Below are 26,717 nucleotides of genomic sequence, written 5' to 3'. Positions count from 1 at the left end.
AAAAAAAGAACTTCACTTTGAACATAGTTCAAAGATTTGTGCATTTCTACCTCTTCCCAAATCCAAAAGACTTTACTTATACAATGTGAAGTTAAAAGAATCATATATTTCAAAAGGTAAAAGATACACAAAAATTTGTCCTATGTTACTCCCAATAAATTTTTCTATTTGACCCTTTTCCGAGACACCAAAACTGACTTTCCTACAACAACCTTGTTTTGCTTGTGCCTTTATAAAATGAATATGAAATCCATATTTTTTTTATAATTTACATTCTTGAATTTCTTCTCTTGTCTTATGAACAATAAAGCTTTCATTCATATGACAACCACATAATCCAAAAGCTACAAAAAACCTATCATTGCGAGACACTCATTGCACAACTAGTTAGTCATCTTGCATGGCATAGATGGGTCTCATATCTCAAGGGCTTCAACACAAAAGTTGTTGAAAATTGTGTCTAGAGTAAACCAAAACAAGTTTCATGAAAATCCAAAAACTAGATTTCATTTTTGGCTCAAAAACCCTAACACTGGCCAAAAGGACTAAACCTTCCAGCCAGCCTCTCCCTTCTCATTGCCCATTTTAAAAAATTCAATCTTGCTTTATAAAATCTAAAAAAAATGGATAGAATCTCCTTTGTACTAGAAGCTCTTCCAAATCATGAAAATGAACAAAAAAAAAAGAAGAGCGAACATGCATGCAAATTGAAAAATTTAAGCTTTTCAAAACAATTACAAAAAACATTAAAAAAAAAGAGACATCTTTTGGTGCATGCAGTGCAATGCAGGATCAAATCACCATGGTTTCCTCCTACAAAAGGTACCCATGGGGGCTGAGTTCACCATAAATATCCCCGTACTACTATAATTCATTTCACACGAAAAATGATGAGAGGGTGAGGGTGCAAGCTCTAGGCCTTGCAAGCACCAAAAAAGCTTGTGCTGAAACTGTTTTTTTGGGTGATTCCTCCTTGGTGGTTCAAGTAATTGATAGGGGAAGACAAGAGGTTTGTGCTTTGGGCATGGCTCATCTAAAGAAAAGTAGAGAAAATGAAGTGAGTATGTGGGTGGTGTATGAGGGGTTTGCGTAAATTTTGATTGGTTAGGAGTGTGGGATCGATGTGAGGGTTGAGTGTTGAAGTGACTGAAGAGGGTTAGGGAAACTTGTTTTGCTCAGCCCCTTCTCCCATTGTTCAGCTTGTTATGATTGCTAAATGAGGTTTACATTGTGTAATTAATTTACATAGTGTAACCTTACACTTGATCGAATTTACTTTTGTCGCACAAAAAAATACTTTTTTTTTTTACTAACTTTAATAATTAAATCTATTCAATAAATATTTTTTTTTATAAAACTCACTTGAGACATCAAACAAATTCCATCGATCAATTATTTATTCTTTTTCTTAAAATAATTAAATTACAATAAAATATCCCCCGCAAAAGAATCTTCGGACAAACACTTATTGACAATTAATCACAAAAAACTTAATTCTTAAGAAAACTTTCCGCTCACAAATAAATAAATTAACACTTTGATGTCTAATCATAGTCCATAACTTATTTTATCATAGTCCATTATATAACTTAACACTGACCATTAATTAAACAACACACAAAAGACAGTTCACTCACAACGATTATTAGGAAACACTAATTTCCTCTATTTTCCTTTATTTCCTTTAGTTACGAAATTACTTAAGACACATATTTTGTTATTATAATTAATTAAATAAATCTTAATTAAATCCTAATTAAATTTCTTACGTAACAATTTACAGGGTTGTAAAGTTCAAGGTGTTAGGAAGGTGACATGGCCCTGAATATTTCTCGTAATTGCGTCCACGAGTCTATTGATCGAGGTGCCAGGGAGTGTAGTTTGTTTAAACGATAGAGGGAAAGCTCTGCAAATCAGCGTGGCAGAGGCTCTACGATACAAAAAGACGACGCTTATTTGATTGTTTGGATCCACCATTGGGAGATGTTGCAGATGTTTAGGGACTGCAACGTTCATGACTCTCTCCGAGAAATGCATGGTGAAAGGAATTATCTTGTTTTCTATTACTACAATAGTGAAGACCCCATCTTCTTTCGTTTTCTTGTTCATCGATTCTGACTTGACTTCTTCGTTCAAGGATCCCGGATCCAAGCCATGATGTGCATTCAGCTGATTATTTCATTAATTGTTGATTCTTCCATTACAACTCGTTGATGATCATCTTTTGTGCTTCCAGAGTGACTCTTTGTTGTTGTATCATTGAAGCTAGGGTTTTGACAGACGGATCCACCTTATTCATCGTTTTCACGACAACGACACTAGATCTGGTCGTCGCCAGAGAATTTCTCCAGTTACATATGCTTGAGTTCCAATGTGGCGGGTGTCGTGCGACTTTGGAAGAGGTAGGAAGTGCTCCTTCTTTTCCTTTTTGCTTCAGGAGTTGTTCGTTAACCGTTGAAGACTTGTGATTGCGTGTTTCCACCAATTTACCGTACAAATTTTCAATTTGACTTGAGTTAGCGAGTCAGCGTTGGAGTGTTTGATGTTTTTGTGTAGTTGCTTCGCACAAACGGCGCCAATGTTCGGTAAGGTTGGTGGAATGGCCTCCGGCATGGCGGAGTAGGCTTTGCTTCAGTCGCGTATGGTGGAGGACCAAGAGAGGGGAAGAGAGGGAGAGAGTAATCTTGAGATCTATTTTTGATTCAGATCTAGTGTAGATCCACAATAAGTTCAAGTTCTCCAAGTCTTTCAGCCCAGGGGCTTCCAGGTGGAAGAATCTGTTGAGGGCATGTTGCCACGTGGGTAGAGCCACTGTGTCGGTATTCCACGACTCTCTTGATATGGAGATGGCATGTCTCAGGTTAGAGCCGTAGATACCCTCGTAACAAATTAGAAAGACGGAACCATAAAAATAGTACACACATTGAAGTTATCATCTATAATAAAAATAAAAATAAAAACAAGGTATTTGTATTTATAGCATAGGAATCCATAAGATCAGACTTATTTGTGTTATATGGAAAATATGCATGTGTAGTGTTAAGAAAATGAGCTATTTATAAAATTTTATAATTTTAAAATTTTAAATTCAATATGCTGAAATTTACCATGATTTATCGTTACATATGCTAAATGTCGATCTTTAATAATTTTAGGTAAAAAAACAAGAAGATAAATTAAAATAAATGAATTCTTTTTAATGGAGTCCAATTGTAAAAGGTAAGTTTTGTATATCTTTTATCCATAATTTATATAATTTTTTCTAAACATGATATTTGTCTAAATCAAATTAAATCACCTTAAATCTACTTTTTTTTATAAAGAATTAATTTTTAGGAAATTATAATAATAGGTTATTAACGAGTGATCTAAAATTAATTGTTAAAAACTAAAACAAGAAAAGATCAACCAAACAACTAAAAAAGGAAAGATATATTTAGATAATAGTTGTTTATAACGTTTATGGTGTTCAAGCCTCGCTACTCTAATATAAATATATTCCAATTATACTCTGAAATCAATTCATTCAAGAGAAGCGCAAAAATAGTGTGCCACAAACAAAAACAAAAACAATATGAAGTTCACTATAATCACAATATTTTTTTCTTTATTTCTAGTCGACTTTGGTTTTGCACAACAAGGGGATCTTGACATATCAAGATTTGGAGGAAAACCGAATTCAGATATAAGCCAGGTATCAACATGTAACAAAGAATTGATTTCACCATTTGATATAAAAAATAGGTGTAGTCTTTAAGGTAAGGTAGGATGTTTTTAATTATTATCACTTCTTTTTTTAATTGATTTGTGATTTGAACATTGTAAAAAGGCTTTCTTAAGTGCCTGGACTCAAGCATGTGCATCAACAACTGCTGTCAAAATTGTGATTCCAGCTGGCACATATCAAATGGGTGCAGTTGATGTAAAAGGTCCTTGCAAGGCTCCTATTGAGGTTCAAGTTGATGGAACAATTCAAGCACCTACAAACGTAGTTAACCTTAAGGGGGCAGACCAATGGTTAAAGGTTCAACATGTTAACTCTTTCACCCTGTCAGGGAAAGGAGTTTTTGATGGTCAAGGTCCAACTGCTTGGAAACAAAATGATTGTACAACAAACAAGAACTGCAAGATGCTTTGCATGGTAACTAAATATTAATTTTGAAATTAAACAGTATAACATAACTTGTGCCTTTATCCAACACAAATTTAATGCCTTTTATGTTTTATTTTACAAATCTCAACAGAATTTCGGTTTTAATTTCCTCAATAATTCAATTGTCCGTGACCTTACTTCCAAGGATAGCAAAAACTTTCATGTGAATGTTTTGGGGTGCAACAATATGACATTTGATGGGTTTAAAATTAGTGCCCCAGCAGAGAGTCCCAACACCGATGGGATCCACATTGGAAGATCCACAGATGTGAAGGTTCTTAATACAAACATTGCTACTGGAGATGACTGTATCTCATTGGGTGATGGTAACAAAAATATAACTGTCCAAAATGTGAACTGTGGACCTGGTCATGGCATTAGTGTTGGAAGCCTTGGGAGGTACGATAATGAAGAGGCCGTTGAAGGTCTTCTAGTTAAGAATTGCACTTTGAACAATACAGATAACGGTCTGAGGATTAAGACTTGGCCTAGCACGCCATTAACAATTACAGTTACTGATATGCATTTTGAAGATATTACCATGGAAAATGTTTCGAACCCTGTGATCATAGACCAAGAGTATTGTCCATGGAACCAGTGCTCCAAAAAGGTATTTAATTCCTCATCCAGTAATGTATAGGCTGATCATATTATTTTAGTGACTAAATAGTTCATTCACTAAATTGATTTAAAAGACTGATTTTTGTTCCATTTCTTTTTCTTATGATGGCATAGAATCCGTCAAAAATCAAGATAAGCAAGGTTTCCTTCAAAAACATTAAGGGCACTTCAGGAACTAAAGAAGGAGTGATTTTTATTTGTAGTAGTGTTGCACCATGTGAGGGTGTAGAGATGACTGATGTTGATCTCACATTCAATGGAGCTGCAACAACAGCTAAATGTGCTAACGTCAAGCCCGTAATAACAGGAAAAGCTCCTACTTGTGCAGCCTAGAATGAGCAACTACAATAATGCCCATTTTTTTAACAATGTTCTTATGGTTTTTTCCTTTCTTGAGTTAGCAAGCCATCCCCATTAAAAGAGGAGATGTCTAGCTAGTAATTGTATTCCCTTGTAAATAAATACTTCAACGCAACTATTCAATAACAAAGGACGTCTTCTTTATTTATATTATTAAGGAGCTTGTAATATGTCCCAAATATGCATACCCAAGTTTAAATTTTAGAAAGTGTCATGGAATGATATAAGATATAAATGTAAAACTTGAAAACACAATGACTTCATTTTTTTTATTAATGCGTTGCAGTATAGCTATTAATAGTACAAGACTCAATTGACCTTTTCCACCGGTGAATTGATTCAACTAATATATTAAAATGGTTACACAACCAAACTTATTCAGAAAGTTCTTAAATTATATCAAACAAGTGTAAAATATTTTTTTAAAATTTATGAGAGTGTAACCTAGGAGGAGGAGGAGATTACTAATTCTTCCGTGAGGTGAGATTTTTTTTAGTTATCAAAATATTGTTAAATATGATGATATCAGTATGTCAAATTTATAATTTAGAAATTTTACTAAAGACTATCAGATGTAATGTGAAGCTTTAGTTTAGTAGAATTTACTATTTAAGCACATGAAATTTAGGTGAGAAATTTATATTAATATTTTATATGTTCAACTGTGTTTTGTTGATATGGAGATAGAGTAAATTAGATGAATGTTAAAAAATATTATTAGTTAGATGTAACACCCTATTTGATACAACCTCTTTTTACTTCTTATATTACTAAATTATGAAAATTTAGCATAGAATAATAACAGAGGTTATTATGCGGAAACTTAAAGTTAAAGATACATTACATAAATAAATCCAAAACAAAACTCTTGTCACTTATGTGTCATCAAAACATAAGCATAAACTAACTCTCATGCATTGGGAGGTACAAACTATACTAATCTTCCACTAAGCAACAAACTCTGTGCTTAAAGCTTCTACCACAAGGCAATCACCTGTTAACCTATAAAAACATGAAAACTAAAAGGAATGAAACATAATATTTTTGTGAGTGCACTAGGAACTCTAAGTCGACTTCCTTGTAGAAATCCTTGACAAAATTATGAGTCTCTAGGCTGACAAAATCAATCACTAAATCAATAAGAGACTAATTTAGAATCTAATTTTAGGAAGTAGCTAGACCTTGGTAGCTAATGTTAGAGAGTGATTTAAATAATACCGGAGACTGGTTAAATAGAAACTGATTCAATGACCGATTATGTAGTAACCAATATAATGACTGATTATTTAGAAATCGATTTATTGACCCAATTTTTAAGAACCAAAAAACTGGTCGCTAAATCGGTCTATATATAGTGAATGTCTAGTATGAAAGTATCCTTTATTTCTTTACGTACCTACCTAATTTTTAAATTTAAAAATAATGGTGGATAAAATAAATTAATTGTTAAGCTAAAATCAATTAAGAGCATTCTCTTTCTAAATTTTATAATCCTTCATAGTAATATCTCTAGTGCATACACAAGGCATTGTTATGATGGAAACTCACATACCATGATGGGGTGAATTTGTTTTTAAAACAAAACAGTCTTTTAAAACCAAAGTTAAAAGAAACTTCTTTTGTGCGGATTGTATCACAAACTTTGGTAAACCAATACTTAAGAAATCACCCTTTATACAAAAACATTTGTTAAAGTTCTTTCTTTCAAAAAGATATTTTCTTTAACCTTTAATAAATATATTGATCAAGATCAAAATGAGAAAGAAAGATAAGATCAAGAGAAGAAGTATATCAATTTTTATACTAGTTCAGTCTCTATCTCTAGAGAAGTTAATCCAGTTATCTAATCCAAACCCGAATTAGATTTTCACTATGCATATAGAATTCATACAAGCAATCACAAGCAATCTCAGTCCCTACCCCAGAAAAAAAGACTAAGGTACCCAACCCTAGGGTTCTCTGTGAATAAGAGCCTAAGAGAAACCTACCCTTAGCCCAAACTAGAAAAACCTATTCTACCATGCCTTCAGAAATTGATGCACAAACAAGTAATGTGTAAACACGAAAAAGTAGAGTCAAAGATAGACACAACCTGATCAATCCTTTGCAAGAACCTTACTTGAATGAATAAGTGTCTTCTTGAACTCAAGAGAGAATTACAAATCACTTTTCACAATATAATTTTCATAATCAAAGATTAGAAGTTGTGAGTCACATTGTTTCTAAGCACTTTTTCTTCTCTTCTTTTTTTTACTAATGTCATCTCATAATTCTAGCTCATTCATAAGTTGTTAAAACTTTTTTTAAAGTGAGAACACAAGGTGGCTATTTATAGAAAAAATAGTTATAATTGCCTGTAGTTGATTAAATATATAATGTAATTGATTATTTCGAAGAAGTAATCAATTATATTACTGTTTCAATCGATTAAAGTGTTCTTCCGAAAAACTGGAAAACTTTCAAGAACCATGTAATCGATTAGATCCTCAATGTAATTGATTAAAGTGTTCTTGATCGCTTCTGAAACACTTTTTAAGAGAGAAGTAATCTATTATATCACCTGGTAATCAATTAAAGCAAAGACTTCTGAAAAAATCAATCATTGTCTCAAAACAAATTGTGTAATCGATTACTATAAGCATGTAATCGATTAAACCAATATGAGACACTTCTATGCAAGCTTCAAACACTTGCGTAATCAATTAAAACAAAGAGTTCGAACTACTGAATAAATTTTCTAACTTTAGAAACTTTCTTCTTACTCCTACATGATGATGCATGATGCATATGAAATGATAAATACTAAGATGCAACACACAATACAACAATCAATACAAATGTCACTTAAGAGAGTTGGGCATGTAAAAGACAAAACTTCTTTAAGCTTCAAGGCTAAGTCTTCATGTTGCTCCCTTTCTCTCAAACAATCTCCCCCTTTTTGGCTTTGATGATGCCAAACTTGAATTTTCCATTGAATGCATTTGGAGAGTCTTGAGAGTAAAGACTTTTCTTTTCTTAGTCAACCTGAAAGTTTCTTAACACTAAGGGAAGTATCAATTCCATATCATCATCATTATTAGGTAGAGTTATATATGTATATAAAAATGTATGATGTGATGCTAATGCAGTATATTCCCCCCTTTTGTTCAATGCTAATGCTATGCTAATACATCTTCGCCCCCTTTTGGCATTAACAAGGCCAAAAAGTTATAGCTATACAAAGAATCAAAACAAACAAAAAATTGAAGGGAAAGAGCCATAGCATTTCATTCATATGAAACTTTTACAAATTAATTATCAAACTACTAAACGATATCGTAACTTTTTAATCAAACAAAGACAAATAGAAACAAATAGAACATAACCAAAATAGACCAGAAAACAATAGAAACAAGCACTTAAACAAGACTAAGCTTCATCATCATCGGGGTTAAGGAGGTTGTTAAGGGTCAACCTAGTTTCTATGTTTTCTAGCCAAGTAGTGATGTTCTTCAGTGAACTGTGAACTTTAGCTGAGTGCTCTTGATCCAGGTGAAACATAGCGCCCTTTTTCTGAATCATAAGAGACTTAAACGGACTCCATTGATGGGCAGGCTCTTGCGGAGCTTCAGCTTCAACTTCTTCATCCATCTATTCCATGTTTCCTACTGCTGGTGGCTCTCCAGCTATAATCCACCCATGGTCAACAAACCTCATTCCAAGCTTCTTGAGATGCCTTTTGGTAATCTCACTAGATGCTTTGGTAAAATGCACTATCTCAATAGATACATTGACATTGAAGTAGTCAATCAATCTTGAGGCTAGCACGACATAAGGAAATTCATTGTCCACTAACCACGACTCTTCAACATAATGTCTTCAATCAAAAGTACCCAAGATAGCATATTTCATACCATATATAGTCTAGAGATCATCATTAGTTACCTGAGCATGATTACTTGACCTCAGACTAAGAATGTAGGTAATGAGGTACACAAGCATTTTTTCCTCTGTTGACATACCACCTACTCCTAGGTGATTCCTCAAATTCCTTGTTGGGTCAAGAAGCATTCCCCCATTGGTCTGCATCTTGTTGTACCCATTAGTTGTTTCTTCGAATTCACAGACTCCACCCATGTCCAGTCCGGCTACTTCCTTCCATACTTCAGTGTCAATAACCATTTCTACTCCATTGACAATAGAAAAGAGATTACCTTCTAGGTCAGCGTGTGCGCAAGTGTAAAAGACTTTCACTAGTTTCGGATAAAATATTCCTTTCATCTGCACTAGTTTGGACAAACCTTGAGCTTCCAACAGATTAGAGAAGTTGAAACCTTGTTGAGAGAACCATTCCAAGTCCAGATACTTGGATATTCTCACATTCTTCATAGCATAAATCATCTTATAGTCATTCTTCTTGCTTTCATCGGTGAACCATGTATCCAACCTGTTGAGAGCATCTTGAGACCATTCACCTTGCTTCCTCTTGGAAGTCTTGGCTTTCTTCTGAGCTCTAGAGGGGTTGCTCACCATTTTCAAAAAGAAGACATAGGGTTTTGAAGTAGAAGAGGTTGGGTTCAGAGATGGGTGTTTAGAGAAGGTGTTGGTGTGATTTGTGGATGGGTTAGGGTTGCCTTTTATAGAGAGGTCCGATTGTTCTGGTTGGCTGAGGTTGGTGGAGGAAGTAAATGCATAAATAATGGCGGTTGATAAGGTGAAGACGAAGCGATGTAACGGATTACACACAATAGACACGCAAGTAACCGATTAAAATAACACAATAATCGATTAAATTGGCCCTCATTTTCACTCAACCAAAAGTTGTTATACTTAATCGATTAAAATGCAAGCGTAATCAATTAAATATGCCAGAAAAACTCCCCATAAGGCCATGGTAATTGATTAAAATAGAACTAAATCCAAATAAAACTTTTACTCTCGAGCATGTAATCAATTAATCAGACAGGTAATCAATTAAAACATACAGTTTTGAGCCAAAACACCACAAACACTAAAAATGGTAATCAATTAAAACAGACAATTTTCAAAACTGATAACACATAACAAACAATGTTAATCGATTAAATCAAGGGATAATCGATTCAAACAAAAAGTTTTGAAAACTGATAATACCTATAAACACGTAGCAATCAATTAATACGAATGCATAATAGGTTAAAATAGAGAAAAAAAAACAAAAGAATCAAGGTAAGCATGTGGTTTTCAGAAAATAAATGACTAAACAAACACATATCAACAAACTAAGACATTTCAAGAGAAATCAAGAGATATAGATTGCAATTTAGAGCAGATTACATACACTAAACACAACATCATCCAATGCTAGATCCATCTAAGATGCCTAGTTCATTTCTAATCAAGAAGAACCTATCTCTAGCAAGTGGTTTAGTGAATATGTCTACTACTGATGCTCACTATCAACGAACTCAATGCAGAAATCACCTTTTGAAAAATGATCTCTAAGAAAATGATGTCTTATCTCTATATCAGTTCTAGAATGCATGACAAGATTTATAGTTAGATTGATCGCACTTGCGTTGTCACATTTTAAAGGAATGTGATCAAGGATTACTCAAAGTCTTCAAGTTGTTGTTTTATCTAGAGACTTTGAGCACAACAACTTCCAACTGCAATATACTCAGCTTTTGCAGTGGATAGTGCTACACAAGCCTATTTCTTGCAATTCCAAGATACAAAAGAGCTTCCTAATAGATGGCATGCCCCACTTGTGCTTTTCCTATCTAGTTTGCACCCTGCAAAATCAAAATTTGAAAAGCTGGTTAGATTTAAAGAGGTACCTTTGGGATACCACATGCCAACATTGGTTGTGCCCTTAAGGTACTTAATGATCCTTTTAATAGTTGTCAAGTGAGATTCCTTACAATTAGCCTGATACCTTGCATGCAAGAAAACACTAAGCATAATATCCGGTCTACTTGTAGTTAAGTAAAGAAGTGAACCATTATGCCTCTATATCTTGGCTCACCAACTGATTTACCTTTCTCATTTAATTCAAGATAGGTTGAAGTTGCCATTGGAGTTTATGCTTCTTTGCATTCTCCATGCCGAATTTCTTAATTAGCTATGTACTGTATTTGGTTTGACATAGGAAGGTTCCATGTTTCATCTGCTTGATTAGGAGTCCAAGGAAGAAGTTCAACTCTCCCATCATAGACATCTCAAATTAAATACAACTAGAAAATTCCTTACACAAAATTTCATTAGTAGCACCAAAGATTATACCATCAACATATATTTGTACAATTAACAACTCACTGTTTACTTTCTTGATAAACAATGTTTTGTCAACTTGGCCTCTTATAAAAGATTGCTCAATTAGAAAACTGCTCAATCTCTCATATCTTGGTGATTGTTTCAAACCATACAAAGCCTTTTTCAGCTTATAAACATGATTAGGATGTTTGTAGTCCCCAAAACCCGGGGGTTGGTCTACATATACCTCTTCTTCAATGTGACCATTGAGAAAGCGCTCTTCACTTCCATTTGGAATAATCTAAAATCCATGATACACACAAAAGCAAGCTGTAGCCTAATGGCTTCTAACCTTACAACTGGTGCATAGGTTTCATCATAGTCGATTCCTTCTTCTTGGTTGTACCCTTTTGCAACCAATCTAGCTTTGTTTCTTACTATGATGCCTGATTTGTCAAGTTTATTTTGAAACACTCACTTGGTTCCAATTGACTTGTGAGAGGCTGGTTTAGGAATTAAGTCTCACACTTCATTTCTCTTAAACTGATTCAGCTCTTCATGCATGACCATCAACTAGTGTTCATCACACAAGGCTTCATCTATGTTTTTTGGTTCAACCTGAGAAACAAAAGCCATGTTGTTACATTAAATTCTGAGTCTAGAACAAGTAGAGACTCCCTTTGATATTTGTCCAATTATGTTATCTAAGGAGAGGTCTTTTTGAGTTCTTTGTTCTTTAGAGAGGTCCTTCGGAGTTGTGGTTAAGATTTCTTTGCTTTGTTCAAGTTCCTCAACTTTGGTTTCATCTTCAAGAGCATAATCTTTATCCTGAAAACCTACATCTTCATCTTCCAAAGAATTATCTTGAACAGTAGAGTTAGTTTCATCACACACTACATGAACAGATTCTTCTACACTTAAAGTTCTCCTATTGAACACTCTATATGCTTTACTTTGCAATGAGTAACCAAGAAAAATAGCCTCATCGACGTTTGCATCAAATTTTCCAAGAGAATCTTTACCATTGTTTAAAACAAAACATTTGAAACCAAAAACCCTCAGGTGAGACATATTTGGTTTTCTTCCTTTATAAAGTTCATAAGGAGTTTTCTTTAGAATAGGTCTAATAAGCACTCTGTTCAAAGTGTAGCAAATAGTATGTACAACATCAGCCCAAAAGTACTTAGGTAACTTTGTTTCATTTAGAAGAGTTCTAACTCCTTCTTCAAGGGATCTATTTTTCCTCTCCACAACATCATTCTGTTGAGGTGTTCTTGGGGCAGAAAAATTATGGAAAATTTCATTTTCTTTACAAAACTTTTCAAAACACTCATTTTGAAATTCACCTTCACAATCACTTCTAAGAGAAACAATGTTGAGACCTTTTTCATTTTGAATAACCTTGGCAAGTTTGTGAAAAGCATCAAAAGCTTCATTTTTTATTTTGCAAAATCAAAGTCCATATGAACCTTGAGTAATCATCTACTATAACTAAGACATAGTAATTACCACCCAAACTCATAGTTCTATAGGGACCAACTAAGTCTATGTGAAGTAGTTCAAGGGGTCTTGAAGTAGAAACAATGTTTTTACTTGTAAAAGAGTTTTTAACTTGCTTCCCTTTTTTGACAAGCTTCACACAATCTATTTTTCTCTAACTTGAGGTTTGGAAGACCAATTACTAAGTATTTTCTAGCTAGATTGTTGAGATGATGCATGTTTATGTGTGCAGTCCTACAATTCCATAACCACAAATCATCAATCTCACTTACCAAACAACTAAGCTCATGAAATGATGCATGTTCAATGTTTAACATATAGATATTTCCTATCCTTTTTCCAATATGGACAATCTCACCGGACATAGCTTCACTAATAAGACAATAATTCTTGTTGAATTCAATTTTGAAGCCCTTGTCACATAGTTGACTAATGCTCAAGAGGTTGTGCTTTAGTCCATCAATATATACAACATTCTTTATTTTTGTCTTGTACTGATTTCAAATGTTTCCTTCTCCCATAAATTTTCCCTTATTGTTGTCTCCAAAGTGACATATCCTCCTTCTTTTGACACAAAGTCAGTAAGTTTGGACTTGTCACCCGTCATGTGCCTAGAGCAGCCACTATCCAAGTACCATAGTGAGTCCTTTGCTTTTAGACCAACTACAAGACAAAATCAATTAGAGAGAGGTGGTACCTAACTTGGGTCCAATGGGGTTAATTTTCACAAATAAATCTTTAGGAATCCAGACACATTTGCCTCTAATAATGTCAAATCTCCCAACATAGCATTTATAAGATGTATGTCCTCTTTTCATGCAATAATGACATGTCTTTACATTTGTCTTAGAATGCACTATGTTATTCTTTATGGAGACCTTGTTTGGGTTCACCCTTTTAGAGGATACAAACTTAGTTTTCTTAGAAAAGGTAGTTTACTTGTTATACCCCAAACTAGTCTTATGGGTAGTATGCTTTTGCACACTGAGCAAGTGACTAAGATCACTCTTTCCTTTGTTCAATTTTCTAAAAATATCTTTAATATAGGAAAGCTCAGTTTGCAACTTGATACGTTCAACATAGTGATCCTTTTTGAAATTTTCAAACTCAATTTGCAAAGACTTCTAATCATCCATGTTGAGAGAAGTAGAGGTGCAAACACAACTCGTGGATTTATAGCTTGAAACAAGTTTTTCATTTCTTACCTCAATTTATCCAGTTCACTTTGTGGTGAAGCCAATTTAGTGATATGCAGTTTTAGATCACTTTTCATCCTTTTGTTTAAAACAAAAGCCTTTGAGCTTCTTTATGCATTTCATTAAATGCTTCTAAAACTTCTTCAAATTCATAAGTTACCTAAGTTTCTTTTATGGTTGATGAGTCATCCATTGAATCTGCCATCAAGCATACATATGCAGCTTCTTCATCACTAGAAGAGTCAGAGGATGTGGATGGATTGTCTTCCCAAGCTATGTAGGCCTTTTCTATTTTTTGCCCTTCTTCCCTTTTCTTTTCAGTGATTTGTTTTCTAAGGTAGATAGGACATTCAAATTTGTTTCTTGTGAAGGTGTTGTTGTTGCTTTCTATCTTTTTTGAAGGTTTAGAGAATTTTCTGTCTTTGGACTTTTTGAGAAATTTTCCAAACTTCTTTACCATTAAGCTGAAATTCTTTGCATTTTCATCATCATTGGAACTTTCTTTGTAATCTTCCTCTGAAGAGCTAACTTTGAGTGCAATTCCTTTTCTTTTCTTTTCTATTTCTTCTGCATGAGATTGTTGAATCAACTCATGTTCATATGCAACCAATTTTCCCAAGAGAGCTTCCGGCGACATTGATGCCAAGTCCTTGGATTCCTTGATTGTTGTGATCTTTGGTTCCCAAGTTCTTGTAGGACAATTGAGGATTTTGATGTTTAGCTCATCATCTTCAAACATTTTTCCAAGACCAATAAGGTGATTCACAATATGGGTGAATCTTGTTTGAAGATCTAAAATGGTTTCTCTGTTCTTTATTCGGAAAGATTCATATTAAGATACAAGAGTGCACTTTCTTGTTCTTCTTACATCCGTTCTTCTGTCATGAGTGACTTCATTCATTTTCCATATTTCCTTTGCACGTTTGCACCTTGTAGTGTGAAAGAATTCATCAGAAGATAAACTAGAAGGTAAAATGTTTTTAGCTTTTTGGTCATCTTGCACTTTTCTTTTCTCATCATCTTTCATCTTATCCCATTCTTTAGGTACCAATTCACCATTTACTTCTTTGGTTGGTAAAAGAAAAGACCTCTAACAATAAAATTCCATGCACCAAGATCAATTGACTGAATAAAGATTTCCATTCTCTTTTGCCAAAAAGAAAAATGTTCTCCCTCAAACAAAGGAGATCGATTTAAAGATGCACCTTCTTTGAAAAGTGATTTGTTTTTAGCCCATTTTTAGAAAAAAAATTGTGATCTTGAGTAACTTACAAGATGTAGCTCTAATACCAATTGAAAAAGATGATGGAACTCGCAAACCCAGAGGGGGGGTGAATTGGTTTATAAACAAAATAGTATTTTAACACTAGAGTTAAAAGAAACTTCGTTTGCACGGATTGTATCACAAACTTTTGGTAAACCAATACTTAATCAATCACCCTTTACACAAAAACCTTTGTTAAAGTTCTTTCTTCCAAAAGGCTATTTTCTTTAACCTTCAATAAATTGATCAAGACCAAAATAAGAAAGAAAGATAAGATCAAGAGAAGCAATACACCAATATTTATATTGGTTCAATCTTTATGTCTAGAGAAGCTAATCCAGTTATCTAATCCAAACCCGAATTAGATTTTCACTATGCATATAGAATTCTTACAAGAAATCACAAGCAATCTCAGTTCCTACCCCCAAAAAAAGAGACCAAGGTACCCAACCCTAGGGTCCTCTGCGAATAAGAGCCTAAGAGAAACCTGCCCTTAGCTCAAACTAGAAAAACCTATTCTAGCATGCCTTCAAAAGTTCATGCACAAACAAGTAATATGTAAAACACACAAAAAAGTAGAGTCAAAGATAGACACAAATTAATTAATCCTTTGCAAGAACCTTGCTTGAATGAACGAGTGTCTTCTTGAACTAAAGAGAGAATCACAAATCACTTTTCACAATATAATCTTCATAATCAAAGATTACAAGTTGTGAGTCACACTGTTTCTAAACACATTTTCTTCTCTTCTTTGTTTTACTAATGTCAGCTCGTAATTCTAGCTCATTTAGAAGTTGTTGAAACTTTTTTTGAAGTGAGAACACAAGGTGGCCATTTATAGAGAAAACAATTATAACCGCTTGTAATCGACTAAATATACTATGTAATATATTATTTCAAGAGAAGTAATTGACTATATCACGTGGTAATCAATTAAAGCAAAGACTTCTGAAAAAAATAATCATTATCTCAAAACGAACTATGTAATCAATTACTATGAGCATGTAATCGATTAAACCAATATGGGACACTTCAATGCAAGCTTCAAACACTTGTGTAATTGATTATGACCATCCTGTAATCGATTAAAATAAAGAGTTTGAACTACTGAAGAAATTTTCTAACTTTAAAAACTTTCTTCTTACTCCTACATGATGATGCATGATGCAAATATGAAATGATAGATACTAAGATGCAACACACAATACAATAATCAATACAAATGCCACTCAAGAGAGTTGGGCATGTAAAAGACAAAACTTCTTCAAGCTTCAAGGCTAAGTCTTCATGCTGCTCCCCCTTGTTGGATCGAGTGGCCTTAGAATAATTAAGAAGAGGGGATTGAATTAATTATTCCTAAACCTTTACTAATTAAAAATTTATTCTTCTAAGGCTTTTACTAAATTGTTAAGAGAATGAGGAGTAGAAGAGAAACTTAACAGAAAGTAAAAGCAGAAATTAAATGCATAGCGGAAAGTAAAAGAGTAGGGAAGAAGGAGACAAACACACAAAAGTTTTTATACTGGTTCGGCAACAACCCATGCCTACATCCAGTCCCCAAGTGACCTGCGGTCCTTGAGATTTCTTTCAACCTTGTAAAAATCCTTTTACAAGCAAAGATCCACAAGGGATGTACCCTCCCTTGTTCTCTTTGAACCTAGAGGATGTACCCTCCACTAGAACTGATCCACAAGAGATGTACCCTCTCTTGTTCTTAGTCAACAACCCAAGTAGATGTACCATATACTTGTACCACAAAGGATGTACCCTCCAATGTGTTAAGACAAAGATCTCAGGCGATTAAACCTTTGATACTTTGTGAATGGGGATACAAAAGAATTCTCAAGCGGTTAGTCCTTTGAAAACTTTTGTATAAGGGAAAGGGAAGAATCAAAAGAATTCTCATAATGCGTCGTTTTGAATTCTTTGACAAGGGAGAAGGGAGACACAAAAGAATTCAGGCGGTTAGTCCTTTGTTCTTTTGGAAAAGGGAGAAGAGAGACACAAAAAGAATTCAGGCGGTTAGTCCTTGGCGAATTCTTTTTGGCGGAGGGAGAAGAGAATGAAAAGATGAATAGGACAAGTTTTCAAGGTTTAGAAAACCAGAAAACTTTAGAAATCTTTTGGTACAAAGAAAAAGAAGAAGTTCAAAGAGATTCAAGGCTTGTAAAGGATTGTAAGAGATTGATTGGAAAAGTATTCAAGATCATTTAAATGCAAAACAATGCCTTGCTTTTATAGACTCTTCATGTCTGGTCAAGACAACCATTAGAAGAGTTATGACTTTTAGAAAAACTTAAAAACCAATTTGAAAAAGTCAAAAACTATTTGAAGAGTTACATCTTTTGATTTTATTCAGAAACAATCACTGGTAATCGATTACGAAATCAGTGTAATCGATTACACAAAGCTTTTATGTGAAAAGATGTAACTCTTCACTTTTGAATTTGAATTTCAACGTTCAAAGGCAGTGGTAATCGATTACCAAAACATTGTAATTGATTACAACTTTTTGAAATTAATTGGAAAGGGAAGAATCATAAGAATTCTCAGACTGTCTTTTTGAATTCTTTGAAAAGGGAGAAGGGAGACACAAAAGAATTTAGGCGGTTAGTCATTTGTTCTTTCGGAAAATGGAGAAGAGAGACACAAAGAATTCAGGTGATTAGTCCTTATTGAATTCTTTTTGGCAAAGGGAGAAGAGAATAAAAAGATATAGCACACTTTTGTTTTCTGTGAAAGAACAAGGTTTGGAAACCAGAAAACTCAGAAAGCTTTTGGCAAAGGAAGAAGAAGAAGAAGAAGTTCAAAAAGATGTTCAAAGAGATTCAAAGTTTGTAAAAGAATATGTAAAAAAGTTATTAAAATGCAAGTCAAGGTCTTGCTTTATAGACTCTTCATGTCTGGTCAAGAAAATCATTGGAAGAGTTATAACCTTGAGAAAAAATTGAAAACCATTGGAAGAGTTACATCTCTTGACTTTTTATTCAAAACTTGTCACTGGTAATCGATTACCAAAACTATGTAATCGATTACACAAAGCATTTTATGAAAAGATATGACTCTTCACAATTTAATTTGAATTTCAACGTTCAAATACACTGGTAATCGATTACCAATATATTGTAATCGATTACACCATTTAAAAATCAATTGGAATGTTGCAAATTCATTTAAAAGCTTTTGAAATCAAACTTTGCCACTGGTAATCGATTACAGTAAATTGGTAATCGATTACCATAGAGTAAAAACTCTGGTAACTTAGAAAATTTTGAGAAAAACTCTTTTGAAAAACAAAATTGTGCTATGTTTGTTTTTTGAAAATTCTTTTTCAATACTTCCCTTGTGAAGTCTTGTTGATTTCTTCTCTTGAATCTTGAATTCATCTTCTCTTGAATCTTGAAATCAAACTTCTCTTGAATCTTGAATCTTCTTGATTTCTTCTCATGAAAATTGAAATTAATCTTGATCTTGAACTTGTTGACTCAATCTTGATATCATTCTTTTGGGTTTTTTGTCATCATCAAAACTACTTGATTCATACTTGAATCATCATCATGAAGCCTGCTTCTACAATTTGATAGTTACATCATAACCCCTAGACTAGGAGAGACTAGTCGCTCATGGTCAAAGAAAAACTAGAAAGCCTAAAAGAAATTAGCTTTGACATACCAATAGGGAAGGAACGATGGTCACGATCTGTCCTCGCGATATTGTCCACGTAAAATTGGACGATAGTCCCTGTAAAATTGCTTTGTTTAACAAATCACTTCCATTACAAAAAGTCTTTCAAAAGTTTATCTAACACACTTATTCAACTCCCCCTTTTAGTGTGATTTATTGTATTTCACAAACACTATGCACATGTAATTCCCTAGATTCTACTATTCTTTTGAACCCTACGAGAGAAAGAATAGGAATTGAAACACTATTAACCCCCAAAATTCTTGGTAACCCTAACCAAGATCAGAAACAGGAAATAAATTTATAATTCATTCACACTAAACATGGATATAAGAAAACTTAAACTATATCAAACATCATGTCTAGACTAAAACATCCAATATAAATGCCACATCTATGAAACTTGTTTGGCACTGTAAAACCATCAAACTAAAACTAAAACCTATACACAAATCTTCAAGGCTCCAAGCTTTGATCCAACATTAATGATCAAATATATTTTTTCTCATAAAAAGAATTAAATCAACAACATAATTTTGCAAGCAAACAATTGCAAACAATTAATTACAAAGAAATAAATTGACACTGCGATTTTTTAATTAAATCATGGTCCATAATCAATTCAATCACATGCAATTACTAAGAAAAGAATAAACATACATACTTACTTATTTGTAATTTTCAGGGTGTTAAACCTCTCTCACATTTTTGTTGGACCTTTTGGCCTCAATAATCTTAAGAGGGATAGGCTTAGAATGCAGAAGAAGCAACAATAATCAATTTAACAATGTTCTTTAAACAAGCAAGACACAATTGATTGCAACAAAAATAAATAAGATAAGGGAAGAGAGAATGCAAACACAATTTTATACTGGTTCGGCCACTTCCCATGCCTACGTCCAGTACTCAAGCAACCCACTTGAGATTTCCACTATCTTTGTAAAATCCTTTACAAAGTCTGAACCACACAGGAAAAACCCATCCCTTGTGTTCAAATGCTTTACAACAAGAGACTCACAGTCTCTTAGCCAATCTCATTGAATAAGAAGAATGGAAGAAGAATTCTCTCTTCAAGAGAAGAATGTTACAATGAAGATCCATTGATGAACTCTTAATGGATTTGGAAGTGTTTGCCCAAGAGTTCTTGAGAGAGTATTTGGCAATGAAGTTCTCTTGGAATCTCTCTCATTTTCTTTTGAGAGGATAAGACATTTTTTACCAGCAAAACTCTCTTAATCTTTTAAGAGCATAAAACATTTTTGCCAAGCAAAACTCTCTGCCAATTTCGTCCCAAGTCACACATATATATAGGCCTTTGATGGCCATTCACAAATCCAATGAAAAGATGTGATTGTTGGCAGATTTTCTGAAAATTCTCGACTGGTAATCGATTACAATGTTTGTGTAATCGATTACATAGTTATAATTTGAAGGGTCATGACTTTTGAATTTGAATTTCAGGAGTTTCGTTGCTGGTAATCGATTACAGACATATGGTAATCGATTACATGTTGAAAATTCAAATTCAAAACCTTTTTTAACAGTTATTTCTCAACCCTGTCTTTTGGTAATCGATTACACTTCTTGGTAATCGATTATCAGAGCCTTGCATGTCTTGAAAGCACTTTGTTTTAAGGCAAGGCTTGGTCTTTAGTGAATCTTAAAACAAGGCTTTGTTTGTTGAAGCAATCTTGAATTATTCTTGAAGCAAATGCTTATCCTTTGAAACAGCCTTGTTAGATTCTTCTTTGACATCATCAAAATCATGTATATATACATTCACAATTTTTAGAAATTTTGTGCCCAAAGTTAACTAACCTTGGAACACATGCAGATATAATTCCATCATCTTGTCCTCTAGTTCCCATGTTGCATCACCTTCATCAATATTGCTCCACAAAATCTTCACTAAGTTGATGGGGTTACTCCATGCAACTTAACATCCTTTCTGCTATATAGGTTAGCAAGTTTTTCTCTAAATTATACTATAGGGTTTACTTCCTAACCACACAATTCTTTCTTCCATACAAAATAATTCCACACTCTTAATAACTCGTAACTCTTAGCTCAAGGAAGGCTAACTAGTACCTTGACTTGGACACTCCAAGGGAGAAAATTCTAAGAGGAATTTTCATCACGACTAAGTCTAGGGTGTGCGCATCTCATAACTCTATCATGACTCATTTTTTCTTTCCTAATAACATAGGTTTTCCCTAAAGTGATACGCTAGGCCTTACAAATTGTTTCTCTGTAAGATCTTCCACTTGAATTTTTATCTCAACTAACTCTACAAGTGACCTCCTAAAGGGTGTCATTGAAATAGGACTAGACACAGGATTCTCATGAATATTCTTCGAAATATTTAATATTTATAAGTTTTATGAGAGTCGACACAATGGCAAAGTCACCGGGGTTGGGTTTGTGGCGAGAAGAATGTAGAGTGCACTCAAGAACATATTTTGATTCTTGTTGATTTTGGGCCTAATTTTTCTTTTCGATTCTTGTTTGAGATCTCTTGATTTTTAGTATTGATTTCTTATTAGATTTTTGGTTTCCCTTATTGCTCTTCATTTCTTGTTTGATATTGTGTATTAATTTGGTTTTTTTATCTTTTATTTCCTTGTTTTTATTCTTGTTTTAGATATTTTAATTTTTTAGTATAGATTTCTATTGTTAATTTTTGGATTCATGCAAATTCATAAAAAATATTCAACTTTCTTTCAGTTCTGAAAAATTTATAAATGTTGATTTATGAGGTTCATTTTGAATTTTGCAATAGTTTTCCAAATAAAAATTGAAATTAAAAATTCAAAACTAAAATTAAATTAAATTTTTAAATGTTTTAAAACAAAATAAAAAATCACTTGGAATAGAAGCTTAATTATTTATCACATTAAATTAATTAAATTTTCCGCTCCCATCATAGTAAAAATTAAAAAAAAATATCATCTATCATTATACAAACAAGGCCCTGGATGGCCTACATGTCAACCTGTGGTTCATTGCATTTCCTGCCTAAAAATGTCAATTCATGCTACAATGATGTATTATACGGTGCATTTTCAAAAAATAGCGTTTCCCTAAACAAAACGATGTGTTTCCAATAAACCTTTCGTATACTGCTGCGTTTCCATTACCCATGCTTCTCGAATACCAATGCTTCTCGAATACCAACAACAATTATGACCAGTTGACAAGACGTTTGCTTTTGCAGATGAATGAAGGGTTTTGGTTATACACTCCGTTTCTTTTGTTTTCTTTTCCTCCTGGGTTTTGGTTATACGCTTGGTTTCCTTTGTTTTCGTTTCCTTGCATTTGGCTCCTACTGCATTTCATTTGAAGAAGAAAGGTGCATTTTTTTAAAAACAAAAGAAGAAAGGTGTGTTTTTGAAAAAAATCACTCCATTTGAAGAAGAAAGGTTGGTTTTTTTTCCTACTTTACACAGGTGCATTTGAACAAGAAAGGTGTGTTTTTTAAAAGCAAAAGAAGAAAGGTGTGTTTTTGAAAAAAAATCACTCCATTTGAACAAGAAAGGTGCGTTTTTTTCTACTTTCCATGTGTTAGATTAACACGTATTCGCTTTCTTTTTTTTTCTTTTACTTCTACTTTACCTGTGAAAAAAAGATTTTGTTGGTGCATGTGCATGATTCCATGTTTTGTTTTTGCTTCTTCTTGGTTCTTTGGTTTTTTTTCCTACTTTACACAGATGCATTTGAAGAAAAAAGGTTCATTTGAAGAAGAAAGGTGTGTTTTTTTCTACTTTCCATGTGTTAGATTAACACGTATTCGTTTTCTTTTGTTTTCTTTTTCTTCTACTTTACCTGAGAAAAAAATATTTTGTTGGTTCATGTGTAGGATTCCATGTTTTGTTTTTGCTTCTTCTTGGTTCTTTTGTTATCTTTTTTTGAAGGTGCATGTGTTAGGTTATTTCGTCTTTTGGTTTTGGTTGTTTTGGTTCTTCGTTTTCTTTTGTTTTCTTCATTACCTATCTATCATTTTCATCGTGTGCTTATTTAATCACTTTGATGATGGATCTGTCTTTCTCCTCCTCCCCGTGTTTAATTTATGCTTTTATGCATGTCTATACTTTACCTGTGAAACATTTAGTTTATGCATGTCTATGTTTCGATGTTTTGTTTTTGGTTTTTCCTTATAAGTGTAAATCATTCGTTTTTTGATTGAATCATTTGGTTTTTCTTATTTGTGCGTGTATTCTTTTTTGCTTCCGTGAGTTTATTGGTCTCTTTTATACTATTTTTTAAAAAACTTTAATGCTCTGTTTGATACCTTGTTCATGCTATGTCTTTGTGACATTGTAGCGATGTCTCGAAAAGAAAATCTTATATCTGAATTGCATCCGAGGAAAGAGACATGGAAGATAGCTGTGCATATAACCGATATGTGGGATGTTAAGAAGCACAATGAGAGACAAGCGATTGACATGGTCTTAATAGACCAAATGGTAATTGTTATGTTATTTGCTTTCATTCTACTATGTAGTTAGTGAAGAGGGTATTTGTAGTTATGGATTGTTTATAACTTTCAGCTGCAACTGTTTCAGGGTGTAAAGATTGGGGCAACGCTATGGCAAGAGTTGTTCCCTGAATTTTAACCGAAGTTAGCTTTAGGTTGTTCCTATTTGATCCAAAACATCAAAGTTGTGGAGAATCAATTTGAATACAAAGTAAGTCCAATTCCATATTTGCTTTACTTTGTGAAAACAACTTCTGCGAAGGAGGTTGCAAGACCTGAAATTCCTACTAATGTACACATGATAACTGAAATTGTTGATATTATTTCTGGCATTGCACTGCGGCATACTTTAGTTGGTAAGTATATTATAATGTTTTCCATTACATATTAGTTTATATATTCAACCTATGTTCAACACAAGTTAATTTTATTCATTTATGTTGGTTTGAAAATAGATGTTGTGGGTGTTGTTGTTGAAGTTATTGAACGAAAAACAGTGAATCCTGCATACAGGGTTACAGTGAAGTTGAGAGATAATACGTTATTCTTATTATATTTTTAAATATTTTAAAAAAAACATAATATAATATGTTAAATCACAAATTAGTATGTATGTTAGATCCTCATGACACTGTGGGAGGATTATGCTCTTCAGCTAGATGATGCTATTGAAAAAAACCATTTTGTTAGGGAGCCGTTGGTGCTTATGTTAACATTGGCTAAGATCAAAGATGCCAAAGGTGAATATAATGTATTTTTTTTATTACTTCTTACGTTTGTGAATCAATCTTATGTGTCACTGCATATTATTACATGTACCTATAATGTTTTTTTGCAGACAAGTATCCCTTGAGTGTCCAAAATATAAAAATGGTTCCAAGTTGTATGTGAACTCCGATGATATTGCCAAGATAAGGAAATTCTGTGATAGGTATGATAGCTGCAAACAAATTAAGTTATATATTTTGTTTATAATAATACTCTAAACTTATATTTTGTTTATAATAACACTCTAATGTTATGACCTTCCTCCTTGCAGTTTATGTGTTCCATTTTATGTTGGTGGACTAACAGAAGAAGGGAGTGGTTCGCAATCCCAGTATACCATTAATTCACAAAGAAGCGATTGGGATAAGTTTTTGCATAATGCTCAGATGGTGAGCTTAGGTGACATAAGCAGACTGAGAGAGGTAAGAACAACAAATTTTAAATGAAACACCATTTGGATTGGATATGGTGTGGTTCCCGAATTGGATTTGGTGTGGTTGTCGGCCATTTATGGTGAAAGTATTGTTGTTGTTGTTGTGTGTATGATTTTTTTTGCTACCTTAACTTTGTATCATTATGTTTTTTGCCTATTTCTACCTTATGTGTGTATGAGGCCTTTTAAATTTGTGTTGTTGTTTTGTTGCAATTTTTCCGTTATTTCTCACTTATTTGATGTTATATATGCATGGTTAGGCAATTTTTTGATTGAATCTACAATTTTTTATTGCATGTAATATTTAATATATATTTCTTTGTGCTTCTGTTAACATTTGTCATCTATGTTTTTTCACTTATTTTGTATCTTGTGTATGATTATGTATTTTTTTTTTATTTCTTCCTTATCTGTGTATGAGTCCTTTTAAATTCGTGTTGTTGTCGTTTTACAATTTTTGCCGTTAATTATCACTTATTGGATGTTATATACACATGGTTGACCTGATTGATAAAATGTAACCCGTTTAATTTTTTTTGGTTTGATCTGTCCACTTTCATTTGTTATATATTTTAATTCAATTGGGACTGTTTCTGTTTGACCGTTGCTATGGTGGATGAAGTCCTGATTGATACACCATGGAGTTATGATAGCTGTCAAAATTTTACTACAACGTTTGATCCATTAAAAATAGTGGATGCCTGCCATTCGTGCCAGAACCAAGTTAGTCATACGGTTCCCAGGTAAAATGTATTTATTCCCAAATGAGTTATAATGTACTTAACATTCGAGTCTTTACTCACATGGATATTGTTGTGTTGAGTATAAATTAGTTATGAAAATGGAACACAATGGGGAGAAAGCTAACTTTCATTTTTGGGATGCAACGTGTATCAAAATGTTCGGTAAGACAGTCGAGGAATGTAGACAGGAATTGATTGCGGTATGTATTGTAACATACCCTCATGGATGAAATGACAATTCAATATGAATTTACTATATTGCAATTAAATTTATTTGTTTAAATTTATTCATAATTGTTAGGGTGGTGATGAGATCAAAGTGTTCCCTGAGTGTGTGGATGATTTGGTTGGTAAGACATTGGCGCTCAGGTTCAAGTACCGTGTAAACATGCGCCAGTCATCTGTGATGGATGTTAGCCAAGAGGAACATCATATCCACACACTGACTTTGAAAATTGGTTTACAGGTAATAATTAGCTTATCGTAAGGGTGTATGCAGAAATTTAAAAATATTTGATGTTGTCTCTAAATGTGGTATATGCAAGATGAATGAATTATAGGGAAGTCACCCGCATCGTGTGCTGAGACTTCATCTGGGGATTACCATCTGATGGTACATAAATTTGTTACACCTTTCATTAAGTAATTAAGCACAAATTTGGACTAAATACGTTATTGGGGCGTGCTAATAATACTTTATATTTGTTTTGAAGCCTTCATTGTCCCAGTCAACTGACTATGACCCTAGGAACACTGCCTTCATCACCCCTGCCAAAAGATTGAGTGGTCAACAAGCCACAAATGAATTTGATTCTGAGGATACTACTCCGTATGAGCTATCCACAAATAAACATATTAAAGCTGAGTAATCAGTTGACATTTTAATTATATATTGTATGCTTAAATTTGATATATGTTTGTTGGGTTATTTTGGTTTACGTTTGTTGGGCTATTTTTTGGTGATGTTGTACCCACTTAATTAGTCATGTATGGACAATGAATTCTATCGACATTATTTCGTATGGTTAAATTTGATATTAGTAATCATTGTCTATTTAAGATCGTGATGGGAACTATATTGTTAATGATTAAAACGGTGTCTTTGAATTGAAATCCAGACAAATAACATACGACTAAATTTTGTCACCAGCGGACAAATATTTATGTCTTTGAATTTGAAATTATCAATTGAAAGAAAACAAAGTTTTTATCAATTCTTTAAACCATATTATGCATGTTTACATAAGGTACATTGTAATTGTTGTTCTGTACACGTGCCTAATTAGTGGGATTAATTTGCTAAATTCA

General features: G+C 33.3%; 1 protein-coding gene across 1 annotated transcript; it reads left to right on the top strand.

Annotated features, from left to right (window-relative positions):
* Nucleotides 1-3,524: 3,524 nt before the first annotated feature.
* LOC100819348 (polygalacturonase) lies at nt 3,525-5,282 on the top strand. The gene is made up of 4 exons (XM_014777139.2): nt 3,525-3,694; nt 3,830-4,141; nt 4,245-4,763; nt 4,889-5,282. Exons 1-4 carry the CDS (start codon nt 3,575-3,577, stop codon nt 5,105-5,107), a joined length of 1,170 nt encoding a protein of 389 aa, XP_014632625.1. The 5' UTR covers nt 3,525-3,574; the 3' UTR covers nt 5,108-5,282.
* The last annotated feature ends 21,435 nt before the right edge of the window (nt 5,283-26,717 follow it).

This window comes from Glycine max, chromosome 6 (assembly GCF_000004515.6).
Source record: "Glycine max cultivar Williams 82 chromosome 6, Glycine_max_v4.0, whole genome shotgun sequence".
NCBI classification, from domain to species: Eukaryota; Viridiplantae; Streptophyta; class Magnoliopsida; order Fabales; family Fabaceae; genus Glycine; species Glycine max.
The sequence above is the reverse complement of the archived record's forward strand: the minus strand, read 5'-3'. Positions and strand labels throughout refer to the sequence as shown.